The sequence below is a fragment of the Scatophagus argus genome, chromosome 23 (assembly GCF_020382885.2).
Source record: "Scatophagus argus isolate fScaArg1 chromosome 23, fScaArg1.pri, whole genome shotgun sequence".
Taxonomy (NCBI): Eukaryota; Metazoa; Chordata; class Actinopteri; family Scatophagidae; genus Scatophagus; species Scatophagus argus.
Window position 1 is genome coordinate 3566876 of NC_058515.1, and position 25041 is coordinate 3591916.

The 25041-nt window shown below is 40.1% G+C and overlaps 1 protein-coding gene across 13 annotated transcripts in view; it reads right to left on the minus strand.

The window, feature by feature from the left end:
* Positions 1-25041, minus strand: part of nrxn2b (neurexin 2b) — a 584209-nt gene that overhangs the window by 501790 nt on the left and 57378 nt on the right. For all 13 annotated transcript variants that reach the window (XM_046380508.1, XM_046380512.1, XM_046380507.1 and 10 more), the window contains exon 2: positions 9724-11129. In XM_046380508.1, coding sequence (XP_046236464.1) covers positions 9724-10435 — 712 coding nt within the window. In that variant the 5' untranslated portion in view covers positions 10436-11129. The remainder of the gene's footprint in view (positions 1-9723; positions 11130-25041) is intronic.

Here is a 25041-nt window from a genome sequence, read left to right on the forward strand (position 1 = left end):
AGATATTGAAATAGAATACTGCATGTCTGACTGTGTGGCTGATGGTACCCCCCTGTCGGGTGACTGCAGCCCCTGGGGAGCCGCCTGTCTACTAATTAACAACGTACACAAATAGTCAGGTGGCCTTGAAGGTTACAAAATAAATAAATAAATAAAAAAAATCAAGCCTAATAGCATAAGTTCTGCATTGGACTCTCAAAAATCTATGTATATGTCATTTAAAGCCATTGATGTGAGTGCATTAGGGTAGTGATGCTGCACAGCATCAGAGAATCCCTTATTGATTTGTTGCTGCATTAGAAAAACTGTCAAATGAATTCTAGCTGTGTGTTGTAAAGCATGTATTATAATTAGACACATGTTGATTCTCATAAAAAATTTTTTATAAATTTATAAAAATATGTGCAAATTACCAATAACGTCTCATCTGTAAATGCTGTATATTATGGTCTTAATATGTACTTAATTATTGCAATAAGGTAATGATGTTGCTATAAAGATTTTGATAGGTTAACTTCACAGAGAATGTTTGTTTGTTTTGTTTTGTGCCTACTGTTTCTCCTACAGCTTAACCGTAATGGAAAAGGATAGCAAGTGACATGTGGCAGGGGTGTGTGAGCCAGACCTCTCGCTCACTTTTCCACTTGTAGAGTGACAGCAGGGGTAGAGAGCAAGCTTTAATTGCATGTGACGGCCGATCATGCTGGCAGGGACCTTCGAGCCAGTAAAGACTCACCTGACAAAGAGGTGAAGAAAGTGCTGGAAAGAAAACATTAGATTGACATCCTCCTTGGAAGCCATTCGCTTGATTGCACCCAGCCCACCTACATTCTACACCACCACCTCATTGCATCATACAAGTCAAAACAAATGGGTTTCTTTTTTTTGTTTTCTTTTTTATGTGGTTAACACTCACTGACTTCTTTGAGTCAGGCACCTTATCAACAAATATCCATTAATGCTTGCGTTCCACTTCCACAGGGAGAAGCAGTCTGCATGAAAATATTCATACTGTACACAAAAAGGGCAAGTATTAGGGGATTAGAGATTTAAGAAATTTCCCGTCTGGAGCGGTTGTTATTGTATTCTTTTTAATCTATTTTTTTTTTGTATTTGTTTTTTGAATGCAACGAAAACCAGGTTATGGAAAAGACTGAATCAGTGCCCAAGAGCATGTGTCCTTTGAATTTGGGATTGCTCAGCTCATCAAAAAGCCATGACTGCACACTTTAGAGTAGAAAGAAAAAAACAAGTGATTGGGAAGTGTGTAAAGAGTAAGCGGAAAACGTAGATCAGCTGAGATAAAGAGACAGATGAGATAGATGAGATGAGATAAATAAAGTAGATATTTATTCCAGAGCTGTTGATACAAAACAGATATCAACCAATGCACTTTTTTCCTCATTCTAATTTTGAATTTGGATATCTGTTGATACAGAATTTACCAAGCTTTACCAAGGATTACCAAGCTTATGAATGGGATATGATCACAGCTGAACCCTTGTTCAACAGCTAGTTTCAAAGGGAAAAACACTCTGAAGTAGCACTCCAGAGATGTTTAATATTAGTTAAACTGCACATGGCATTGTTGACCCCAGTATTTGGTGTTGTGTCAAAAAAAAAAGAAAATTAAATAAAATTTTAAAAATTTGGTATGTGGATTGTGAAATCAATCTGAAATGAAATGGGTGAATTACGTTAGGCTCTGAATCCGAAACAGATGCTAGATTAGATAGGCCCCAGCTCTAATACAAAGACTGATGAAGTAAAATGCAGTCCAAGAGGGATATTGATGGTTTACCAATGGCCAAATTTGCCTTTAGCCTGGAAAACTAAATTTGGTTCAGTCCTTCAATCAAGGGGATCAGCTCGAGTAAAGTGTGATTTACAAAGCAAATTAATCTGTACTGCTTTAAAGACGGCTAATAATGGATGTGTGCCTAACTACTAACTACTATTTGTACTTTGTAATACATTTTAATCTAGGATATACTAAATTGGCATTGACATTGCATACTGATTAATTTCTCCTACTTGAGCAATTATCTGCATTCCTTTTTTTCCAATCTAAACTGTGATGTAACATTCTGGCATTCTGCTCTTATTTATCCTATATATTAACTAACATTGACTAACGCTCTTTGGATAAGAACACTAAACTGTTGTGTTTTTTATTGCTGCTGTGACTTGAGGGGAAAAACCGTACCACTGAAACATCAAACAATACACCTTAGTAAAATATTTCTGCAGTCTGCTCATCTGTGCCTCTACGTTACCTCAAGCAACACAAAATGAAATTGAGGGAATTGCTTATTGGGTAACTGGAGGAAGAGAGGAAAAGAGCCATAATGATAGAAAGATAACGACAGCTACCTTACAATCACCAATTCCCAACAGCACACAGCAGCAGAGGAAGAGCTGTTGCACAGCAGCAACAAAATCTCAGCAATCAGATCCAATGATGATTTGAAGCATGGAGGGCTTCATTAGACTTTATCAGTGGATCTGAATGGTGAAGGCAAAAAGACATGACTTCAATTCTGTCAGTCAGATGTTTTGCTGATGATGTTATAGAGAACAGACAAGACAGCCTTATGGAGAACAGCCTCCTGATTAGGACCAAACTTATTTATGTATACATACAGGGAGATGATGTATGACTCTCCTTGATGACCCTGCGATTGACTGGCGACCAGTCCAGGGTGTACCCCACCGCTCGCCTGTAGTCAGCTGGGATAGGCTCCAGCTCCCCCGGGACCCGGACGGATAAGCGGTATAGAAAATGGATGGATGGATGGATGGACTCTCCTTGATGTCCTTTGCTCTTTGCCCCAGCCCCGTTCCATCGCCATCCTGTCCCTACCATCCCACTAAAACTCATCTAAAGTACTATTGTAACTTAACTTCTAATAGGCATTAACATTAGTTTAATTTGTTCTACAAAAAAAGTGATATTCATTCAGTAGAAATACAACTAAAACTTTCAGGATTGCAAGTAACTGTGAAGGGTGAAATGAAAAAAACTAATTATAAATACCAATCAGCTTCCATAAAGGCGGGAAACCTTTTGACGTATTTCTAATGGGAAGAAAAGGGGTTCAAGGAAAATTATTTATAAATGACAAATTATACAACCGTGAAATATAGGCCAGATTTTGTGCCACTGGTAGTTGTGCTTATTTACAGGAATTAGCGGAATTACGACATTCACAGGAAAAAAATAAAAGTATTTTACAGACCACTTTTACTATGTGCGATGTAATTTCATAAGACAAATGTTCAAATGATTTGTATTACATACATTGTATAAAATCATCTTACCGTTGTGGGGCTGTAGGAAAAAACACTTGGGTGTGTAAGAGTTTCCTATCTCACAACTTGAGCCAAGAAAAAAGTAAAGTTATTTCATCATCACATTTGAGCTAGCCCAAAACAATTTAGTATAAAGAACAATGTTCAAGGCATTAACTAAAAATGACAGCGAGCTGCAGCATATAAAATGCCAAGTTCATGGGGGTTGTAGTGTTAAGATGGGTGTTGAGTCCTTATCGTTCATGAATTACAACAGCTGATAAACCCAGATTACTCTAGCCTGTCGGGCAAAATAGCATCTGTTCATGGCAGACTGTGTTAAAATATCTCCACAGGCTATAAAAAGGACTCTCTCTTTCTCTTTCTCTTTCTCCCTCTTCCTCTCCCTTCCTGCCTCTGCAGATACAGTAGAGGTTCGCCTGAGGTCACAGCATCTTTCTTTAAGGGCCCGGTGGAGTCTAGCTCCTTGACATGCAGGGTGCAGGCAGGTTAACTACAGGACTCCTTAGGGACGCAGGTTTCTGCTTTTTTTCCTAAATATATGATAAAAAGTGATGATGAAAGTCAATGGGAGGGTAGTGAGCACTAATGAACTAAGCAGCTGTTTTTGAACACTTCTCTAAAAGGTGGTGCCAACTGGAAAAGGGTCGCTCCATCAGCCTTTTACCCCTCTAAATGGTGATATAGTGTTTATTCCACTGCCAGAGAACAGGCAACAAACGTGGGCAGATAACAATTTTCCAATCAAACTTTAATCATCCAATTTTCTCATCAATCATCAGTTTCCCCTGACATTCTAAAACTCAAACTTCATGTGTACACAAGCCTCTATAACTTAACAAAATTAACAAAAAAAAAAGTAATTTGTCACCCCCTAAGAACGCTGTCCTTGCTGACCTCCTGTGTTTTGACTTCTCACATTGTTGCAATTATGCACAAGTGTACACCTGGACCCAATGGCATCAGCGTTGGGTACAACACACATTTCAAATATCCATCCGTGAAATGAAATGCTTAACCAGAGGAGTAGCAGAACAAAGTTTTCTGCCTTGTATTAAGCTGCTCTTCAAAGGCATACAATACAGGATTTGTCGACACACCATTCAAATGTGCAGAAAGAGAGAAAGATTGTTGAGTCTCATTCCCAGGTTGTCAAACACCGATATTTTGGGTTAATTGACTGAATTGTTTAGGGTTGCTATGAAATGGAAATGACATTTATCAACCATGTTTCTCCAGCATCATCAAAAAAATAATAAATGAGAAAATAAGAAAACACAGGAGGAGGGCAGGTTGTCTGTTATGTACAGATATAAACACCACCGCACATTTCTGGTGAGAACTGAAAAAAGATGTTTTTTTTCTTTCAGGAAAAGCCGGCACAGTATACCTTTAACGGAATAAATTTCAATCACACTGGAAATCACCCACATCTGACCTTCAAAAATCAATATGAAAGTAATTAAATTTATCGGTGAGTGCATTAATTCAATACATGATTATTTTTGGCTCTGATTTAAAGTCCAGTTTCTCCCCAGAAAGAAATTTATCCTCAAGAAACCATTCATCCCATGTTCCCTTAGCCAGATGAAGTTGTTATTTTCATTAAATTCTAATAAAGTGGCTGACTACTGTGCAGTTACAATTTCTAACAGTTTTCATTTGTTAAGTCAGGTGTTTTTGGCAAATGAAGGGCTATTGAGAAATAAAATAACATGATAAATAGCGATAAAGTGAGGCGCATTATGAAAACAGAGTTTAGAGTTTGTTGTGTAAATGAATGTGTTAATATCACAGCAGTCATTTTCACAAATTAATTTAACCTCTAATTACCCTGATACGAGAGCTCATGGCTGTCTTTCCCTGCACTGCCATTCTGGGGTTAAAAGAGAACAATGCTAGGGTCAACGTCAATTATAAAAACAATAGCCCACAGAGGCACAGAGCACGTTTAATTACAACCCCTAATGGAAAAAAGCTTGCCCATAAATACTTCAAAATGCAAGCTATTTGGAACAGAATCTATGATTATGAAATGGAAGGTGCACATATTAGAAATGTTCCAGGTATCGTGTTTACTTCTTTGTCAGCATTCAATTATATTTGTGCAGTAAAATCAAAATTTCATCATGATTAGCGTAAATGAACAAAAATCCTAAAAGCTGTGAGTGCCAGACATGGATGAAGGCTGCTAACAGCTGAGTGAAATCACTGGTATTCAAATGATTGCAACAGGAGAATTCTACAAAGGGATCTGTGGGATTAAAGAAAAAAAAAAAAAACACTTGAGGGAAATGAGATGGCACAACTTCCTTAAATTACAAAGCTTTAGCTGTCATACTGAATTTTCAGATTTTACTGACTCCACTTTGAGCTGGCATTCAGAGTTAGAAATTTCTAAAATCTGAAAGCCAATGTTTTCGCAGTGTATTAGAGATTTGTTGGTAAAAGCTCCTTTTTCAATCATTTTGTCCAAAATGCAATCCAGGCTGTCAAAACGTGTTTGCTCGATTTTCATCTTTTGAGAAATTTTACGTAACACAATGTTAAGATCACGTGGTTAAAAGTTTGCTTCTTTTCCTTTCCATCTATGCATCAGGCTGACTTGAAAGCAGCTTCTTTGTGTCAAATTCTATTCTTTCTTGGTATGCTCTAATGTGTACATCAAAGCCTGCTATTTCCAAAGTCTTGTATTCATGAGCATAGAGCAGCAATCAGTAAAGAGAAAATCAACAGTTTCTCTGATCACTACACTCTCTCTCATTGCCTTGTCATACTCACTGTTGATAATGTTGATGTTGTACTTGACATACACTATATATTTTTTCATTTGCTTGTATTTGTAATCAAATTATCAGTCATTGTCATCCATCTCTAGTAATAAAGTTTGTACCCTCTAGGGACTTAAGTGTCAAAACACTGTTCAAAAACGTTACATATTTTGGCATCACAGTCTAAGTCTTTTTTTTTTTTCAATGGAATCACGCATAGGATATAACAGGATTTTAATCAAATTATATTAATATATACATTTAGCCTCTTTTCTCTTAAAAGCCCTTTCTTTGGTTCTTTTTGAAGCAAAGATACCTTTTGCTTGTCCTGGTTTGTTTAATTATTAGGCACACATGTTTTATTTGTTTATTTTTGGAGAGGCCCATTAGCTATTGTTTTGGTGATTAACATCCCAGTTCTTCTTTTCCACCCACAAGTGGGTGTTTTGTTGTGTTTTCACATTCACAGTTTCTCAGCTAATGAGCTGCTCCTCGTGCATGTTTGAACTGATGGATCAATTTCAGACAAATATTGCAACAAATCTATCAATGTAGTATTATGATGTTTCTAAATTCAACAGAATCCTTAATAACTGCTACATCCATAAATATATCTACTACAATATTGGAGCTTTTCATCTGTGTATGTGAAATAAAAGTTTTTAGAGAGTAGGTCCCTTTAAAGGTCAGTTGAATCAAGGATTTTACCTCAAATCTATCTTACCTCCTGTGTAATTTGGTCATGCAAATTATTTAATTCAATATGCTAATATTTTGCTCACAGCATTGGTGTAACACTGTCGCCTCACAGCAATAAAGTCCTGGGTTGTGTGGAGTATGCATGTTCTCACCGTGTCTGTCCTGAAACGCTGTAAGGTGGCTGCCCCCTGCTACTCATTAGTTAAATACACAGAGCAAGTTTCACTCTGTTGTACTGTAAAATTACTGTAAGATTACTTTTCTTATGGGTAGATTCCACTATAAGTAAGCAGGAAAATCTTTCTGTAACGTGGGTGAACATACCCTTTCATGTTAATTTTTCATGCTTGTCTGAGTTTCATCCTCAGTAAACATGATAAATCTTTACTGCATTGTCATGAAAATAACGTACAGAACTGTTTGCGCTGCATTCTTCTGGCTGTTTGTGGTGTTAGTGGTCTTGGAATTCAAGCTTACTCTTTACTGACTATAAATCTCTGTAAAGAAGAGTGTCACCTAAATGCCTAAATGATCAAGCAGGGCATCATGAATCAACTAGAACAAGACACATGAATATATTGGAAGTGCCGCATATCATCATTAAAAATGTTCCCATGAAATGATCCGTTCTTCCTCTCTGAAGTGAGCAGGCACCAACCCTTCAAAAATAAGCTTTCCTTTGACATGGCCCCTTCACCACAGAGCTAACACAGCGAGACATGGATTAGTTAGTCCAGACTTCTAAAGTATGTTAAAACCAGCTAAAAGAGAGAGAGAGACCTTTACGTTCCCACCCATGTGTTAGTTAAAAGGAATAAATACCCCACTGCACTGGCAGTCAGCCATAATGACCCAATTAACAGTCCTCAATCCAAAGAACATCTCTGAAAATAAATTAACACTGCGCAAATGAATATCTTCATGCCGGCCTTCTTGTTCATGCACTTCTCTACATTTCTCACAGTTGATCAACCCGATATCCTCTTGCACCGTTTCTCTCCTCTTTACCCCATCTCTATTCTCTGCCTCTCTCTCTCTCTCTCTCTCTCTCTAGTACTCCATTTCAAAAGGACAAATGTTTCCTGCAGTCACTGTAGAACTGCATTGGTATTCTGCTCTCAATTTAGCCAAGAGCTAGGCAGCGGTATCTGCTTCCAGCAACCACACAGCAATCTGACACAGAGCACACAGAGAGAGAAAGCTTGAAGAATTAAAGGAACTGAGAAATATGAGAGAGAAAGCAAGAAAGAGAGAGACAGACAGACCTACATGGCTGTCCAGCAGTGACATCATCTGTTGTGCTACAGGGTCTATAAACGGCAATAACTCATCTACAAGAAATGAAGGATTTTGCTTTTGTGTGAAGAAACAATACAGCTTCTCGAGCTGCTAAAGACTGTTCTAGTTTTCTACATCAAAACAACTTAAGGGCTTTGATCTAAATCATGGCTCCATGCTGATTTTATTCTTATTATTTCAGATCTATCAAAAGCAATACTGCAACAAAAATCTGAACAAAATAGTCACAAAATATTTACATGTCTTTTGCGGTGCTGTCAAAGCTTATCTGTGAGTGCCACAAAAATGCAACACTTCAAACGATTGGCACATAACTGCTGGCAAAGTAGTTATATACCTTTTCAAGATTCAGTAATTACAAGTCATTTCATCACACAGGGATGCAGGAGCTACTGAGTTTATTGATTATTATGAAGGGTGCTATGCCATATTAACAGTGCATATTGTATCAGCAAAAACTGGAGATAATGTAGGATGAAGGGTTTTCCCCACCCTTTACAAATGATCAAGAGAGAGCAAGTGAGTTCTGATGAATGCATATGGACTGATATAATTCACGAGCAAGGTGCAGAGAGGCGGACAGTTTGGAAGAAAGAGAGGGAGGGAGATAAGTGCAGAGGGAGGAGATGCAGGAGTAGGAAGTGCTGACAGTGGCTAAAGGTGAAAGAGAGATAAGTGGAGTAAAGGAGTGAACTCAGGAGAGACAGAAAGGGTGAGGGAGGCAAAGAGAAATGGAAAGCCCAGATGGCCTTGAGAGGGGAATGTAGGAGGTGGGTGAAGGAAATGCTGCGGGACGGAGAGAAACAGAGAGATGGATGAATGTGAAAGAAAGGGAAAAAACATAGATATGGAAATGGAATGTGTCAGTGAAGAAGGGAGCCAGAGGTGTAAAACAGAACAGAGTTTGACATGAGCTGACAGCTCAGGAGCACATCCCAAGAGCAAATGAACGCAACAGCAGGGTATATGCCACAGACAATAGGCTAGAAAGAATAAAAAGAGAGAAAGAAAGAAAGAAAGAAAGACCAACAATGTGTGATTTAGCATTTGGAATATTCTAGTGAGATATTCAGCACCTTTGATGTTAAGTATTGTTTTTTTGTTTTTTTTTTTTAAATCCCAGTCACATTCAGCATAGCACCTGTGCCATGTCTTAAAGTTGTGTAAGTCACCTAATCCCTGAGTGGTTTATCTTCAACAACACAATCTCTCAAGCAAAGAAACTTCTTGATTTTGACAATAGAAGGCTGAAAACAGCAAAATGCTTGCCTTTTCTTAGCTCTCTCTGATTCTACTCTTCAACTATTAAACCCCACTACAACACTGACACTGTACTGTTACATGTCAAAGAAATGAATCACTTGTGACTTCTATTTAAAAGTCTTAAAAGGTCGAGAAGAGACTATTTTAGTATAATGCATATGCAACAGAACAGTACAACTAATGTTAATAAGCAGAACCTCTCAGCATTCACCCCTTAGGAGTCAAAATTACTACAAAGTAACCAAAAGACTCAAAGGGTCAAATCCCCAACATTTCAAATAGAGAGTTAGAGTAAGTAAGAAAGGAAACAGAGGACCTTTACCTTCAAAAGATTATGTATTGTGCAGAGTACAGCAGGTACAGAAAGATTCTTCCTTACCTTCCTTGCAGTACTTCCCCTTGAAGCGGGTGTGGGTACAGTCACAGTGAACTTCTCCATACTGAATAGAGCAAAAACCTCCATTGAAGCAAGGGTTCTGTTTAGTACAGAGGTACTCCAGGTCGCTCTGGATGCCTTGGCTATTTAACAAGGTCGGAGGCATTTCCCCCACCTTCAGATTGGAGATCAAACCCTGGAAGGGAGGCTCATACTTCACTGTGCTAGACGTCAGAGCAGAGAGGCGCACATCAGGCGGGATTCCACCCACAAACAGGTCACTGACAACTGCCATCTCCTTCCTCTTGGATTTGACCTCAGCCACTTTTGTCTCACCATCGACCATCAGGAGGGTCTCACGGAAGTTGCGAGTGAGCAAGACCATGTGCCAGCGGTCATCATTCACCCGTGTCTCCATGTGCAACGTGGCTGGCTCAGCACAGTGGATGGCAAAGCGCAGTTGGAGGCGTCCACCAGCAATCAGCAGCTCCAGGAAGTCACAGTTGCCGCCATCATCCAGATAGAGTACCAAGGCTTTGCTGATGTTGGTCTTGAGACTGAAGCTCAGCTCACCTACTGATCCAGCTTCCCAGCGTCCATAGCGTGCCCACTGGCCAGGTGCACCACCGAATTCCAGCATTTTCACTGTAGTGAGCACACTGAAGAGGGCCAAGGGCCACAAGGGCCAACATGGAAATCTTAACCCCCTTGTCATGCTCAAAGTTCCCAAGTTTTGCCTTCTCTTGATGCCTTATAGTTCTAATGAACCACAGAGATAAAACCTAGTTTCACTGTGGCTAACAGTTTTCAATGTAAATAACAATTATATATAACACTTTACTGGAATATAAATCTTACTGAGGAAAGTATTCCTCACAGGGGTCCCACTTCAATTTTCCAGATGAATCAGCAGTTTTTTCCTGTTCTCTCTGATGCACTAATTCTTATCCTTATCCTGACTCTCTTCTTCGTCTCTCCATCAGTTGGTGCCTCTGGGACTTGGAGGAAAGGAATTAGGAATAGCAGAATAGTAAAAGTGGGGGGAATATGATAATTTCAATACAGCCGTTTCTTCAAAAGCCTATTGGTCTATCCTGGACCGAAAATAGAATCTTCGTCTCCAGAATCCAGGTCTCAGGGCAATTTCCAGGAAATTTGAGCTGCTGCCAAAAACTTAGGGGGAGTGTTATTGTCTAAGAGTGATCTTTCTTTACAGGGAGCGCAAGCAAAAGAAAATGAGCAAAAGGGTAAAGGAGCCGTAGGGTAGAAGGGTATCAGAGCTTGCTGGTGTAAGTTGGAGCATGCGTTATGGTCACAGTTTCAGTGTAAAGCCATTCTTCTACTGAAACTTACAGACCACAAAGTCTTACGCAGGTATTAGTCCCATCATTATGGTGGCAGGTGGGGATCTGGAAGAAACACACACAAAAAAACGTATAAATGAACATGAAAATATTTCATATCTGCATAAAAATGTAATCCATTGTAAATTAAGTTAATCAACACTTAATCCGTTAATAGCTTTGGAAGATTTTTTAAACATTTTTTAATTTTTTATCTCTGATCTACTCATTCTCACTCATGTCGATACATATATCAAGCAGTGTACTGAACCTTAACATAACAGTTTAATATCCAGTAAAGGCAGCGGTAATCCACATACACTTTTTAAGCAATCAGCAACAGAGTATATTTCATAAATATCACACCCTTCCATTGTGCTGCTTACACACTATAGACATACATATTCATACACACACATCATTAAATCAAATGTGATTCTGAGTGGAGTGCTGCAGAGTCAATAGCTATCTGAATAGCAAGTCTTGACCCTGGGGCTCGGCCTAATCCCTGGCCATTATTTCTTGAGTGTTCTCTCATTTCCATCACAAACAGTCTACAATTAAACCTAGGCTCACCACTGCTCATGCTCCCTTGTGCTATCCTGCATGGATTTAAAGTGACAACAACAATGACGCGAGCATACATGCAGGGGAGGGAGTGTGAAAAATGTGGAGAAATATAGAAATAAAGACAGAGAAAAACAAATGCTGCATAATTATGAAGAGGCCCGGCTCAATGTTGATGGAGAAAGATGAGAGAGGACAGCAGAGACATACAAAGCTGTGAGAAACAGAGGAGATAGGCAAATATCAGGGCTACTGTTATTGTAGTGATGTCCATAATTGCAAGCAAGGGAATATAATTTGGAACGTTGTAACTTGTGACATTGTATTTTAAAAATATGAAAAATACTAAACTTCATGCACTGCATTTACATGTTTTAGACTGGGAGAAAATTTGCTGATGACAAAAAAAATGGCCATTGCATCATTGCAGAAAGAAACAAACAAATAAAAAGAAAAACATACAAAAAGGTTACCAACACCCACAGACTCTTCAAAAATGTCACATGTATATCACAACTGTTGAAAGCTAGACATGTATCCATGCATGCTAAGGTCAAGGCAGATGGCCCCCCACAACGAACCGAGGCCTGCTCTAACTGGAAATGTCATGAGGCAACTGTTGTTGTGATTGGGCACTGTATAAATAAATTGAAAGAAAGAAGAAGAAAGGAAGACATGTTTGACATAGATGATATGACTTTAAGCAGGGTTTTGAGCGTGTGCTTCAGAGTGAAACAATAGTGAAACAAACATAATGGCTGCTCTGTTTATCTCTTGGCTAGTCTGTCGTTTGCAGCAAATTGCCCGATGACATTTGTTTTCAAAATACATCATGACCGAAGAGATTTAATTATGTCAGGCGTTCTTGGTTTAAAAATAAATAAATAAATAAATAGAATACTGGTTAACTGACTAACCTGACCTTTAATTTTAGCTATGGAAGGGTTATGATGATAAACAGTTCAGATTGTAATCCTACAGTATCACAAAGCAATTGTGTTCTCACTTATACAGCAGTATGTATCCATTGCAATTTATTTCAACTGGTAAAAAAAATATTGCTAAAAGAAAAAGAAAACAAACATTGTCATATTTTTCTATGTACAACTTAGTTTTTGTTGTTTCTGACAGCAGGACTGAAGTTTTATGGGTATGCGTCTGATGAAGACCAACTGTGTGTCAGACTGTGAGACAAAATGTCTTCTACGCGGCAGGCACAACATGCCCGTAGGAGTGATAAAACCAGGGCCAGTTTATTTTGGTCTCTGAGTGACAGAGCACAATCTACATGTTTGCACATGTTCTTCTTGTGTTTGCATGCACACTGGCATGCACACATACGTATGCTACTGTAAATAAACAGGCTTGATTCATAGGGTTTATTACCAGCAACTGTGAAAAGAAACATACATCCTGCTCAAAAACAAGAGGCATGCTCAAATACACATATAGATTGGTGCAATGTGCTGTAAATTTACATGGGTAAAGCAAAACTTCCCTCTGATATGCAGACATATACAAGCTTACATCATGAGCATCAGCCTGGTGTTTTATACACATGTAAGGTTCTTCCTCGACAGATCGTGTCATTGTCTTGATTGTCATTACAAACATCAAAAAACGCACAGTAACACTATGGGACCAAAAGAATTGCATTTGGAGAACAATTTGAGAGCTTACACTTGTTTAATCAACCACTCTTTTAATCACATCTGTGTCCCTTATGGGTAAATAGATTTGGAATATTCCCTGGCCAAATTGAATATTCATTGAGTTATTTCTGTATAGTTGGGGACGCTCATCCGCCACGGATGGAAGCAGCATTTCCTGCTCCTGTCACAATAGTGTGTTTATGAAGGTTTAGCATGTTTAGTTTGAGTGTATTCTCTATATATTGTGTCACTACTTATTAGGGGGGTATTGGCGCCTGATGGTACTATTAAATCCCAAAGACACTGAGGAAACATAACAAGCCTCAAGAGATAACTAGAGCTCCAAGTGCTGTGTGTGTGTGTGTGTGTGTGTGTTGGATTCTAGTTGCGTGTGCAGCTGTCCACATTCAGCAAAACTGTCCTTGCAGTGTTCATCTGGACTATGTTTGTGTGTCTATATTTATACCTGCATTTGGGATTATGATTTTTGTCACAGCTGTAGTCAGCATCTCCTCTACATATTTGCTGTATTTGGCCACAACATTGTTTTACAAATGACATGTACCATCCAGCTCCAGTCCAGTTCCAATCCAAAAATATGTTTTTTTTTTCCTTCTAACTGCGAGTTTGACATCCATCTGCCTCTATTCTCCCCTCAGGAAAAAAGGATCACTCTCTTGCTCACAGTGCTCGCCTCAGCTGCAACAGAGCTGAGAAACTTTACTCAAAGAGCAATCTGTACCAAGCCTCATACACCCTGACCTGACTTCTTGTCCATGTGAAGCTAACAACCCTAAGGATAGTTGCATGATCATGCGAGCCACCACCGACCCATTTCTTCTCACATCATCCCTCGGGGAATGTTGGCACGATCCTGACAGAAGCTCTGCTCTAACTGTTTAAGAGTCTTTGGCGACATCCACACAGCAGTGGAAACTGTCCCATTTATTCTTTTCATTCTCTCTCTTGTGACAAAGCTTGAAAGGTATCAAATCTTAGAGAGCTACAAAAGTTTTTATTTTTGTTAGCACTAATTTTATTTTGTACCGAATGTTCTAGTTGAAAGCACTCAGTAACTGCAATCGGAGTAAGTTAAAGTAAAAATCATTCATTTGAGTCAGCTGTCGTGATTTTCAGACACAGAAACTCTACAGTAACAGAAAAACATGAAGTCTTGATAACTTGCTCAGTATTGAGGAGATACCCAAATACAGTATGTTGGAAATCAAAACTGGTGTGGTGTTGGATGAGTTTTGGCATAAATGTGACTATTTTTGTGTTCAATGCATCTCTTGCAGAGCTCCACCTTTGCCAATATTCCCCACAGACCAGGCTACACCTGTTGTGTGAAGCTTTGCCAGGCTTTCATCTTAGTTCTTATGCAAACATTCAGCTCATAGACAATCAGGTGAAGTCTGGCTTAAATACTTCACTGTCCACCAGTCCTTCAGAGTTCAATGTTGTGCAATTCATTTTTCCCTTTGTTGGGGGAGATACCTTATTTAGAATTCTAAATATGACAATAAAACACTTTTAGTGCAATAAAAATGGCTGATGCATATGGAATATTTATACAGTACAATAATCTAGACATAGGATAATGGAGGTGTAACTCGCACAAATATTTACACATGCAAGTCATTTCCCTGTGCACAAACATACCTATATATGCATTATATACACAGTTTCCACATGCAAACAAGCAGATATACACACACCGGGCCCTGGTCAGACAGGAGTCATTAATCCTGGCCTGTGAGAAGCTCAGCAGTGTGCCATCCGTCAGCATGAGGATGCCGCTGCCGCTGCTGTGCTCTAATTAACCAGAGCGCCAAGCTGAGCCACTTTTAATATTCCTGGTCAAGATGGAAAACAAGGATTTAAAAAAAAAAAAAAAAAATGTGATGGAAGAGGGAGTTGCAAAGAGAAACGTGAAAAGAGGGCTGTTGCCAAGACATTTCAAATATCAGATGAAGGGAGTAGGATGGGGAGGGGAGATGAGAGGAGTGACATGTTTGAAAGTCAGATATTTCCTAGATCTAATTTAAACCTTTGTGTTTCAGTGGCAATTCTTAGCAAAACGCAAAGAAAATCACAGCAAGGTTTTCTTTCTTTCGTCCAAAGTAGTGGTAGTATGAGCTAGTTAATTAGCAATAAAGTTAGTGCCTTTCATTCTTTGGAATTAAAAGTACAGAGTAACTACTGACAGGCTATTTCATATTAGGTCAATATTTTTACATTGTTACAGTCTGTCCCTCTATGATAACGTGATGTCAGATTTCTCGGTTGAGATAGTGTGTTCAAGTTTCATCCTTGAGGACTGTAACTTTCATACTAGAAAGCCAACACTCCTGTCTGTCTGACACCACCAATGCAGCTCTAGGATGAACAGACACACTTGTAACTCAGGGATTGAGGGAAGAAGAAATTACAACCGTAAAATGAAAAAAAAAAAAAAAAAAAAAGAACAACCCCACATTTCACATAACAAATAAGGATACAGCACCTTATAGCTGTGTGCAAATTAATGAACTAATCAGTATGGTGAGAGCCAAGATCCACGAAACAATCCTCCAGTCATGTGAACCACATGAGCTAACACAGAGGTGAGTAGGCCTTTATTCTACATCAGACTACTGCCTTTGATCAGCCTCGTCAGCTGTAAGCCACTAGTGACTAGCTCTGGCTGTTAGTGCTAACTGCATTTAGCCCTGATGAGCAGATGCTAATGAAACAGATCAAGGGCTTTAGCGTTGCTGTTAGCTGTGTAACAGCCAGATTAATAATGATTTTAGCAGGAACTGCCTGTTGCTCTGTTTGCCGTGACACCTTGACAGGGTGAATCATGAGGAGTAAATGAATTTGTTCTGGAAGCAGGCAGTCTGCATGAGTTCGGGTATAAAAGGGATGTACTGTAACAACCAGTAAGAGGCCATACTTAACCACTCCTAACCACATATTTTAGTTATATTTTGCAGCTTGTTTTAGACTCTGCTTGGCTGTGCAGGTCACCCAAATGTCTCCTTTGTGAAGTCAATCAATAACCACTGGCTGGAAACAATGAAGGGGAGACTACGTGGGAGAAAGTTGCTTTCAACTAGCCTGGCTTGTCAAGAGATCAATTGCAGACACAAGATACAGTGGATGGCAGCGCTGACAGACAGCCTCATACAAAAAGTCAGACAAATGACAGAAATGGACACATGAAGTCACACAGGGCCTCAAATGCATCGTGTAAGATAATGGCAGCAGCAGCAGCAGACCTCTCAGTGTTATCAAGTCACTCATTATTATATCCTCAATCAAGCCAACAAAATGGCTGACAAACGGAGAGAGAGTGGAGGCAAGGGGACAGACGCAGACTTAGCATGAGGGATATGAAAGAAGAAAAACAGAAAGAGGACGTCAGTGACACTTAGCCTGCCATGCTACTTGAGATGCAATCATGCAGCAACACATGCACTCACACAGGCATAATCCTCCACACAACAGCAGCATTAGATCTGCATGCCATTAGCCAGGCTCATCATCCTTCAGTGTAACGTACCAATCATGTTGTGAGACAGGGAGAGAGAAAGACTGAGGCAGAGTTTTTGCACACATTCTCTAACATTAGCGTATGGCTGCCTGCTCATCCGAGCTCTAAATACCTCTTTCACTTGTCCTTCCATCCTCCTTTTTCCTCCCCATTTGACACTAACCTCCTCATAATGCTTCTCATTTCCCATCATGGCTCTGCCTCTTCACACTCCCTCTCTCTTTAACTCCCTCTCTCAGTTTATCCAACCATCCATCACATCCCACTTCTATTCCGCACATTTCCAAACTTTGTGAAGTGTAAGAAGTGTGCAGACTCCAGGTGAGGACAGTGTTCAAAGTGTAAATGCAAATGAATTTGACAGACGAACATACTAAGCAGAATGAAATGTCCTTTTGTTTTCTTCCCCAGGTTAAGCTCTGTCATGTTTCCACTCTTGCGTCGAGATGATAGTGGTCCCAGATGAATATCAGTGTGTGCCACTGGAGTAATGAGGATGAAAATGGCTGTACGTTGAATACCTGGAGGGGTAAATTATTATGACTGTGTGTGTCTGTGCCTGATATATTTGTACATACAGAAGCACCAATTTGTGCTAAAGTGATGCATGTGAGAGTGCAATCAAAGGCAGCTCTGGGCATCTACAGTATGTTTACAGAATACAAGTTTAGATATAAGTGCTGTTTTCCTCCTCTTTCCTTAAGTAAGAAGCTGAACCCCTACCTGTTCACCCGTTCTAAGTTGCTTTGCATGCATGAAATGTAAAATGTTTGCTGGGGGCGTGTGGGAATGTGGGCGATTAAGTTTGTGTGTATGTGTGTGTGTGTGTGTGTGTGTGTGCCCAACAGCATGCGTGTGGCTGCCTTGATGCCTGGAGATGTTTTGGTAGGAAGCACAAGGCTCACTGGCCAGGCCTCGAGACTCTCCCGTTCCAATTAACCAGCCCAGCAGCCTGCAGCTCTACTGGCCTTATCTGGGTGAGAAAAAAAAAAAAAAAGAGAAAAGAGAGAGAGGGGAGGAGGAAGTGAGAGAGTGAGACAGGACTTAGGAAAGACAGAGAGAGTTGGAAGGCAACAGAAGGAAGAAAGTAAGGCTTGAGAGTGAGAAGAGACAAGACAGAATAGAGGGAGAAGTCGCTCCACACCCATCTTGCTGGGTGGTGGCGTATCTGCAGATGCCTGCTCGCTCACTATCTTCACTACCCCTTCACGCAAACATACATATACAGACTCAGACTCGTCCCTTCCCTCCTTCCTTTGTCTCCCCATCTGACGAGGGGGAACCATCTTAGTAAAAAACAAAGACATGCCGGCGTCTCACTGTGGGGAACGAGGAACTGATAGTGTGCGGCTGACAAAGGTATTGTGTCTATTTTAGGAAGAAAACACTGTGCCGTCAATACAGCCAGGTCTTTTCTATAGCCATTGTCAGCCAGAGGGTGGAAAAAGGACGCTCATTCAGCGGCAGTCACTCGTTGTACAGTGGGCCTCATAATGGGCAAAAGAGGCAACTCTGTGAAATGTCAAACCTCAGTTAAACTAAGAATGAATTTTTTTTTTGCACTGTAAATGGGAAAGAGACATGGTGACAAGAAAGATTACTGGACTTAAAATTTGTTAATTGGTGATAATTTATAGAGGTTCTTCTTGAATAAATTAGCCCGAGCATTCAAAATTCCCTAAAAACAAGATTAAATGGATAAGATGCGAAAACAGAGAGAAATTTTATCTTCCACCACAAAATGTGATATGAGAAAGTGTATTTTTTTGCCCAAGTGATGTGAAAAGGTCAACAAAAAGTTAACGAGTCCTCGTTCTAGTGCTGAGTCATCTGAGTAAAGAGGCAAATGTATCCACTATTATTCCACTCTGGTTTCCACATCAGTCAGACTTCTGCTCATTACAGTCTCCTTTGTGGGTTCCTGTCACAGTGTGGTTGTGTCTTCTCTTTTTTTTTATATTTGGGCCATGTTACATTTCAAACTCATTATTCAACATTTTCTAAGACCAGTATGGATCTTTCCTTCACATACAATGGCGTTTCCATTTTAAAGGTAGCCATTATGTTCCATCTTGAGATGGTCGCCAGAAAATTGCACTGACAAAAAAAAAGGGGGGGGGGTGGGGGGGGCATTAGCAGCTGTATATGGTGGCAGACATCTAGTTTTTCCTGCATGTTAACTGGGGCAATGGCAGATGCAATCAGAAGCAATTTCTGATTCATATGTGGTGAATGACAAGCAGCATCTCAGCAGCATCTAACCAAGACGGCTATAAGAGGAAGCAAGTGCAGCGAGCACCTAAAAGGAACACAGGCCTTGCTATTAATTTAACATGAGCCTACCATTAGATTAGAATTAAGTTGGCCAGCACCTTTTCAGGAAAGGAAAGGTGTTAATGAATCTGGCTAATTTTGTTTCAACTATTTTGATGTAAGTGGTAGTAAGTATTGCCAATGGTTTCTTATTCAACAATATTACAGCCACATTCATTGCTGAATATGAGAATTTAATGCCGGATTTCATCTGTTTTGTGCATTACTGTGCTGTGTGAAATAGTGAATATACGTGTTACTAAACTCACATAAGATCACACGTCAGATTAAGGAGGAAGATGGGAGGTTGCTTGGAATCCTCACCACCAATGAATTGTGGAAGAATCGGTCAGCAGAAATGAGAAGGACGGGACACAGAAAGAAAAGGAAGTGGGATACAGCAGGAGAGGGAGGGACACCAAGGCACGTGTAGCAATTCGAGGCGCAATGGCTGTGGTAAATAACAGTCGATTACCATCTTAAATATACTGTCAAAAAGCAATTTGCTTCACTCATGCCAGAGGCCTGACATTTGCACCTTATTAGGAAGGCTGCCCTATATTTTAAGAAGCCAACCTCCCAACCTTCCTTAGCTTCCATTCACCCATAAGCCACCTGTTCACCTCTCTAACAGAGGACTTTTCATGTGAAAGAGGTGTTTAAATAGAGCTGGAGAGAAAACTGAAAGCTGAGACAGGCCCATTATTTATTAAAACAAAGCATCTAAATAGGCCTTGTGAGAGTTTTTGTCACTCAACACTGTAATACAGAGAACGCAGATCCATTTTAACTCATTGTAAGAATACAAAAATGTTTCAATTCAGGCAAGGTGGTGGCAGGGGAAAAGAGAAATTCAAGGTTTTATCAATTTTGTTTTTAAGATTTTATCTGCTGTCTGCAGCTACCATAAAAATGCCATTAGTGATGAATCTTATTTGAAGGAAATGTGCAATTATAACCTCTTTAATGTTTATTGGCTTTTACATCTCATACCTTTTGGACTCAGCGAATGAAAGAAATGCTAAAACTGAGGATTAAACTGAAAGGATATGACAGCAACTGCGAACTTGTACATAAAATTGACATTTCAATAACCCACCTAAAGCTGATAGAGGGTGGTATTGTTGCAAACATTTCAGATGAATCAAAAACACAAGCACACTGGAGACCTGCAGTAAACTGGAAACTCTATTTTACGTTCCAGCTTAGCAATTTCAATTGACATTAGAGGGGCAATATGATTACTAAGAGTCAAGGCCCACCAATATCTGCAGCAGGTGAGCAATGTGTTTAATTTCACAGGCCTTGTAGACTTGCTGAGCTCATTATTGGCCTCTCAATTCACTCAGTGCACTTCCTATGGTGGCATATTGATCTGGGCAATATGGTTGAAACCAGTGTCTTACAAAAGACCTCTCACCCAACTCCTCTCGCTTGCAGTCCGCAGCAAATCTGTCTGTCTCTCTCTCTCTCTCTCTAGCTCTCTTTCCTCTTTTGAGGAGGGAGAAATGAAGTAACTAAGAATAACTGATGAAAAATGGAACTGACGCCACTTTGAAAACATTGATTCAGGTCTCCTTTAGTTCAGCTCTAAATCAGAGGGAGCTGGAACATGCACAGGCATGCAGTGTCGCTTTGTGACTCAGAACAAAAAAAAAAAGTGGCAAGAATTTGGTTTGAAAAGATATGAGGTGACACACAGCTTTGTGTGAGCACATATAGACAAAGACACACAAACACATAGAGCTGTGAAAAAGGGGACAGAATATGCACGTATTTGCAAGCCCCTGGGCAGAAGTAGGTTAGGCAGAAGAGAGAGGAGAGGAGATGCAGGCTGGATTGGGAGGGGGGGCGGCAGGAGACTGTGTTTGAGAATAAAGGATCAGACTATGTAAGCACTGCTAATGCTCAGTCTTTTTCTGAAAAAGCGCCCGGAAAATGCAAGAGGAGTTCTTTGAGCAGCCAACCTGAACTCGCAAGACAAAATGCATCCTCCTTCCAACAGCCTCAGAGGGGATATTATAGACAGGATAAATCATGACCCCTGGAATAAAATAATATTACACCAGATGCCTCTGAGGCCAATTGAAACCATTCAGTGCATCAGGATTTACTACCGAAACCAAGTGGAAAAGCTAAAAGACAGTGGTTCAGCTGATCGATACGAAATGCATCGAGTATGACCTTGTGAAATCCATCCATGTTCGAAGAGATGTTCATGTTATCTCAGGTGTGTTTCTGTAGTAATAAAAAAATCCCGACGATCTTAGCTTGAGATAAGGTCGTTTTGCTCAATGACTGATGATTGATTGCATATATGCTGCATGCATGCATATATGTGTGTGACTACAGGGGGGCCCTTGACCAATGGCTTCAGAATAAAAAAGATAATGAAAGATCTTCACACCCTCACATTACTTTGGGCCGCATATTTCTGATAAATTGAGCTTCCTCATTAGGTCATTTTAATTTTCTGCTTTTCAGACATGTTATAATAAAGAAATGGGGAAACTGAAGCACTATTTGAGAAACAGAAAGACACAGGGAACGTCATGTGTTAGACTGACCTGTCCACCATATACTCAGAAGCTTGCTGTTGCTCAATAGATAGCGGAGACAACATTTAATTTCAGGAAACACAACCCTATAACATAGCAAAAAAATGAAGAAGATGATCAGAGTTTATGCCTTTTAGCAAATAAAGGTTTAAGGACAAATCCAACAAATACATAATTTGCATTTTCATTAATTTTAGACCATCGTGTGACTGGTTGTCATTCTGGACACTCTTTCACACAGGTTAACATGGAGGGAGAAATTTGCTCAAAAGAAGTTAACTCAGAAAGTCATTTCTGATGGAATAGCCTCTCCTCCTTGCTCTCACAAACCCCATTCCTCAGTCCAAAGACATCAGAGAAGAACTTTTAACCTCTCAGTTCATGTAGCAGACGTCCATCCTCACACACTCACAGTCACACTAAGGCATACTTTATCCCTCTGTCACACAGACAAAGATAAATGAAGATAATACCTCCGAATGATTGCTTGCAAAAACCTCTTCTCTATCTCCTCGTCTGCCAACAGATTAGCTCATGATGTGCCTTATTATCTCCACTTTACAGTTGCTACATGTAATTTCACCAGTCCATTCCCAGGAATAGTGCCTTTTCCAGGGCCTTTCCCATCCCAATAATCTGAAAAATGTATAGAAGGAATGTCATGGCCTGTCAATCGGTGAATCTGGAAATGTACTTATAAATACAGCCAAGAAAAACAAAACATAATTAATAATCATCACATTCATACAGCAAATTTACCCATTTATTGCAAACATGTTTGCCTCAATAAATGGGTAAATAAATAAGTTTTTGCTGTCCACCCAAAATCCTATGTTTCCCATATTCATATGGCACATAATAGAAACATTGCTAAGGTTTTCACAAGGTTTCAATATTCACAAATTTTATGTTACCCAGCTCTAGAGTTAGGATTATCTGAGTCAAACAAAACAGGAGGGTTTATGCATCTTAACAGAATACTGACCTAGGGGATGTAAAGGAAAGCAGAAGTAGTGAAAGTAGAAAGTAGATCTGCTCCCAAAAATAATTGAAGAAGCATTCCAGTTTGGAAAAATATGTGCCCCTCAGCATGGTTTACAAAATGCACCTCTTTACCTTTCGGCTGTTCCTTTCAGAGGTCACCACAGCGAATCATGTGCTTCCATCTCACCCTATTATCTGTATCCTCTTTCCTCACCCTGTCCTCTGTATCCTCTTTCCTCACACCAACTACCTATAATAAACGGGGCCAGCGAAACAATGTTACAACTTAAACAGATCACACATTCACACCAGTTCTCACAGATCAACGATTATTGCAAACAATAAAAACAACTTTGTCTCAGCGATGTGTTTACACAACAGAGCCACCTGTGAAAGTTAAAGCCAATCACCACTGGGGTAATCAGCTCTGCCATATGGCTAAGTGAACTGCAGCCAGTACACACTTTGTCCATCCACCTGTACTATACTAGCTATATTGTGGAATTGATGAGTTATTCTATAACAATGCTGTACACTACGATAAACAGCAGGCTGCACTATTGTTATTAGTGTCATAGTGTTTGTAGGACTAGATTCCAGCGGTGGCTGCATAGTATTGTTTCCAACTCAAGGCCATGTATTGTGGCATAGGCCTTTGTTCTTTGTGTTTGTGCTGGTTAACTTCTTCCCACAGTTGATATTGTCAGAAGATATTACAACACTGCTATCTAGACTCTGGGGGTTTTAACAGGCACATTCATGGCAGTTAAACTGTTAATCAAAAATCCGATTGATATACAGTATGTTACCAGTCTCTAGGGGACGTTAGTCGCCAGTGCTGTCTGTGCTACTATTTTTTGCAACTCAACTATTGTCTTTCTACATTACTTTTTCTGCTAAGTCAAACAGTGAGTCAAAATGTCATGTTTGCATCTTTCTCCTATTATCAGTACACAAAGTGTCACTGTCACTGAGAGTTTAGGAATGTATTTTGTGGATACTTGACATCTTGGCCCAGAGGCAATGCCAATGGATTTTTGTGAACTTGCTGTATGTCAGAAAAAATAAATAAAATAGAAATATAAAGTGAAAATTGGGCTGTGACACACACTTTGGGTCTGCAATGACTACAGTCCTCAGCCTGTGGCCCATGCAAAGGGTCTGTATGATGCTGAGTGTTACCTGGTTGTGATGTGTATGATAAATCAGCGATGCGAGTTATTTGGACTCCATTCCATCACATATCATTCAGACTCCACCTATTTCATGTATTTCCTTTTCAATCTCCCTAAATAACCCCAGTCCCCTGTGTTTTGTCATGTTCCTGGCAGCTGTCCTACTGTGTTTACCTTTTTAAGTACGCACAAACAGCAATAGTGGAAGAAAGGCGAGGAACCAACTGGGGCATCATCGAACAGAAACAAGCACTCTTTTCATTCTCAACCATTACCAGGAGAGTACAGTAGGAAATAAGGACAGGGAGTTGGAACAAGAGGTGGAAGCAGACAGAGAGGCAAGTGAAGCAAGTGAGACTAAAACGCTTGTTAAGAGCCTAAGCATGGTCAGGAAGGTCCGTCACTGGGAATCACACATTGGGCGACTACAGTAACAGTTGCTGAGCTTGAAGGATAAGCACTGATGACAGTGGCAGTATAGGAAAGGAGAGAATAAGTACTCTGGAGAGAGTACAAGTACAAGCGTATGGGGAGCTCTGAATGCCAGAATAGAGCATTACTGAAAACTGGCCCATAGACATGGCAATGGGCGCTTTCTATTGGATGAAAATGGGAATACGTATGCCTGACCAAGTGTACATCCCCAAGCATTCATACTGCACAAAGTGGTAGGCTACTACTGCATATGTATGTGTGTCTTCGTAGTATATTATGCAACAAGGGGACTTGGACGTGTGCCAGGGAGCACTTGCATGCTTTCAAAAAACATGCCTGCATATTGAGGCACACAATGTGAAGCATTGTGATGAGAAATTCAGGAGATAATGGAGAAAGCACGGGCCCTGTTGGGAGCTGGAAGGTAAGAGGAACCGAGCGGGGAGAGAACATCCAATTCAATTTCGAAACGGCGCCGGCTCAGCGTACAAACACAAAGGCTTCATTACAGGCAGATCCCTGTTGAAGGCTGGAGCTAATTCACCGTCTTCAAGCACGAGGAGAGAGAACAGCAGGGAGGGAAGGTGGGGGTGGGGACAGAAGGAGCAACAAGGAGATCGGCAGGGAAAAGAGGTGAGGTGACGTCGGGAGGGGAAAATATGGAGAGAACAGAGGAAAGACCCAGCAGCAGTTAGTCTGCTCTGAAGGAGGGAGAGAGTTCAATACCATTGGCGCCACTCAGAGAATTCTAATGCC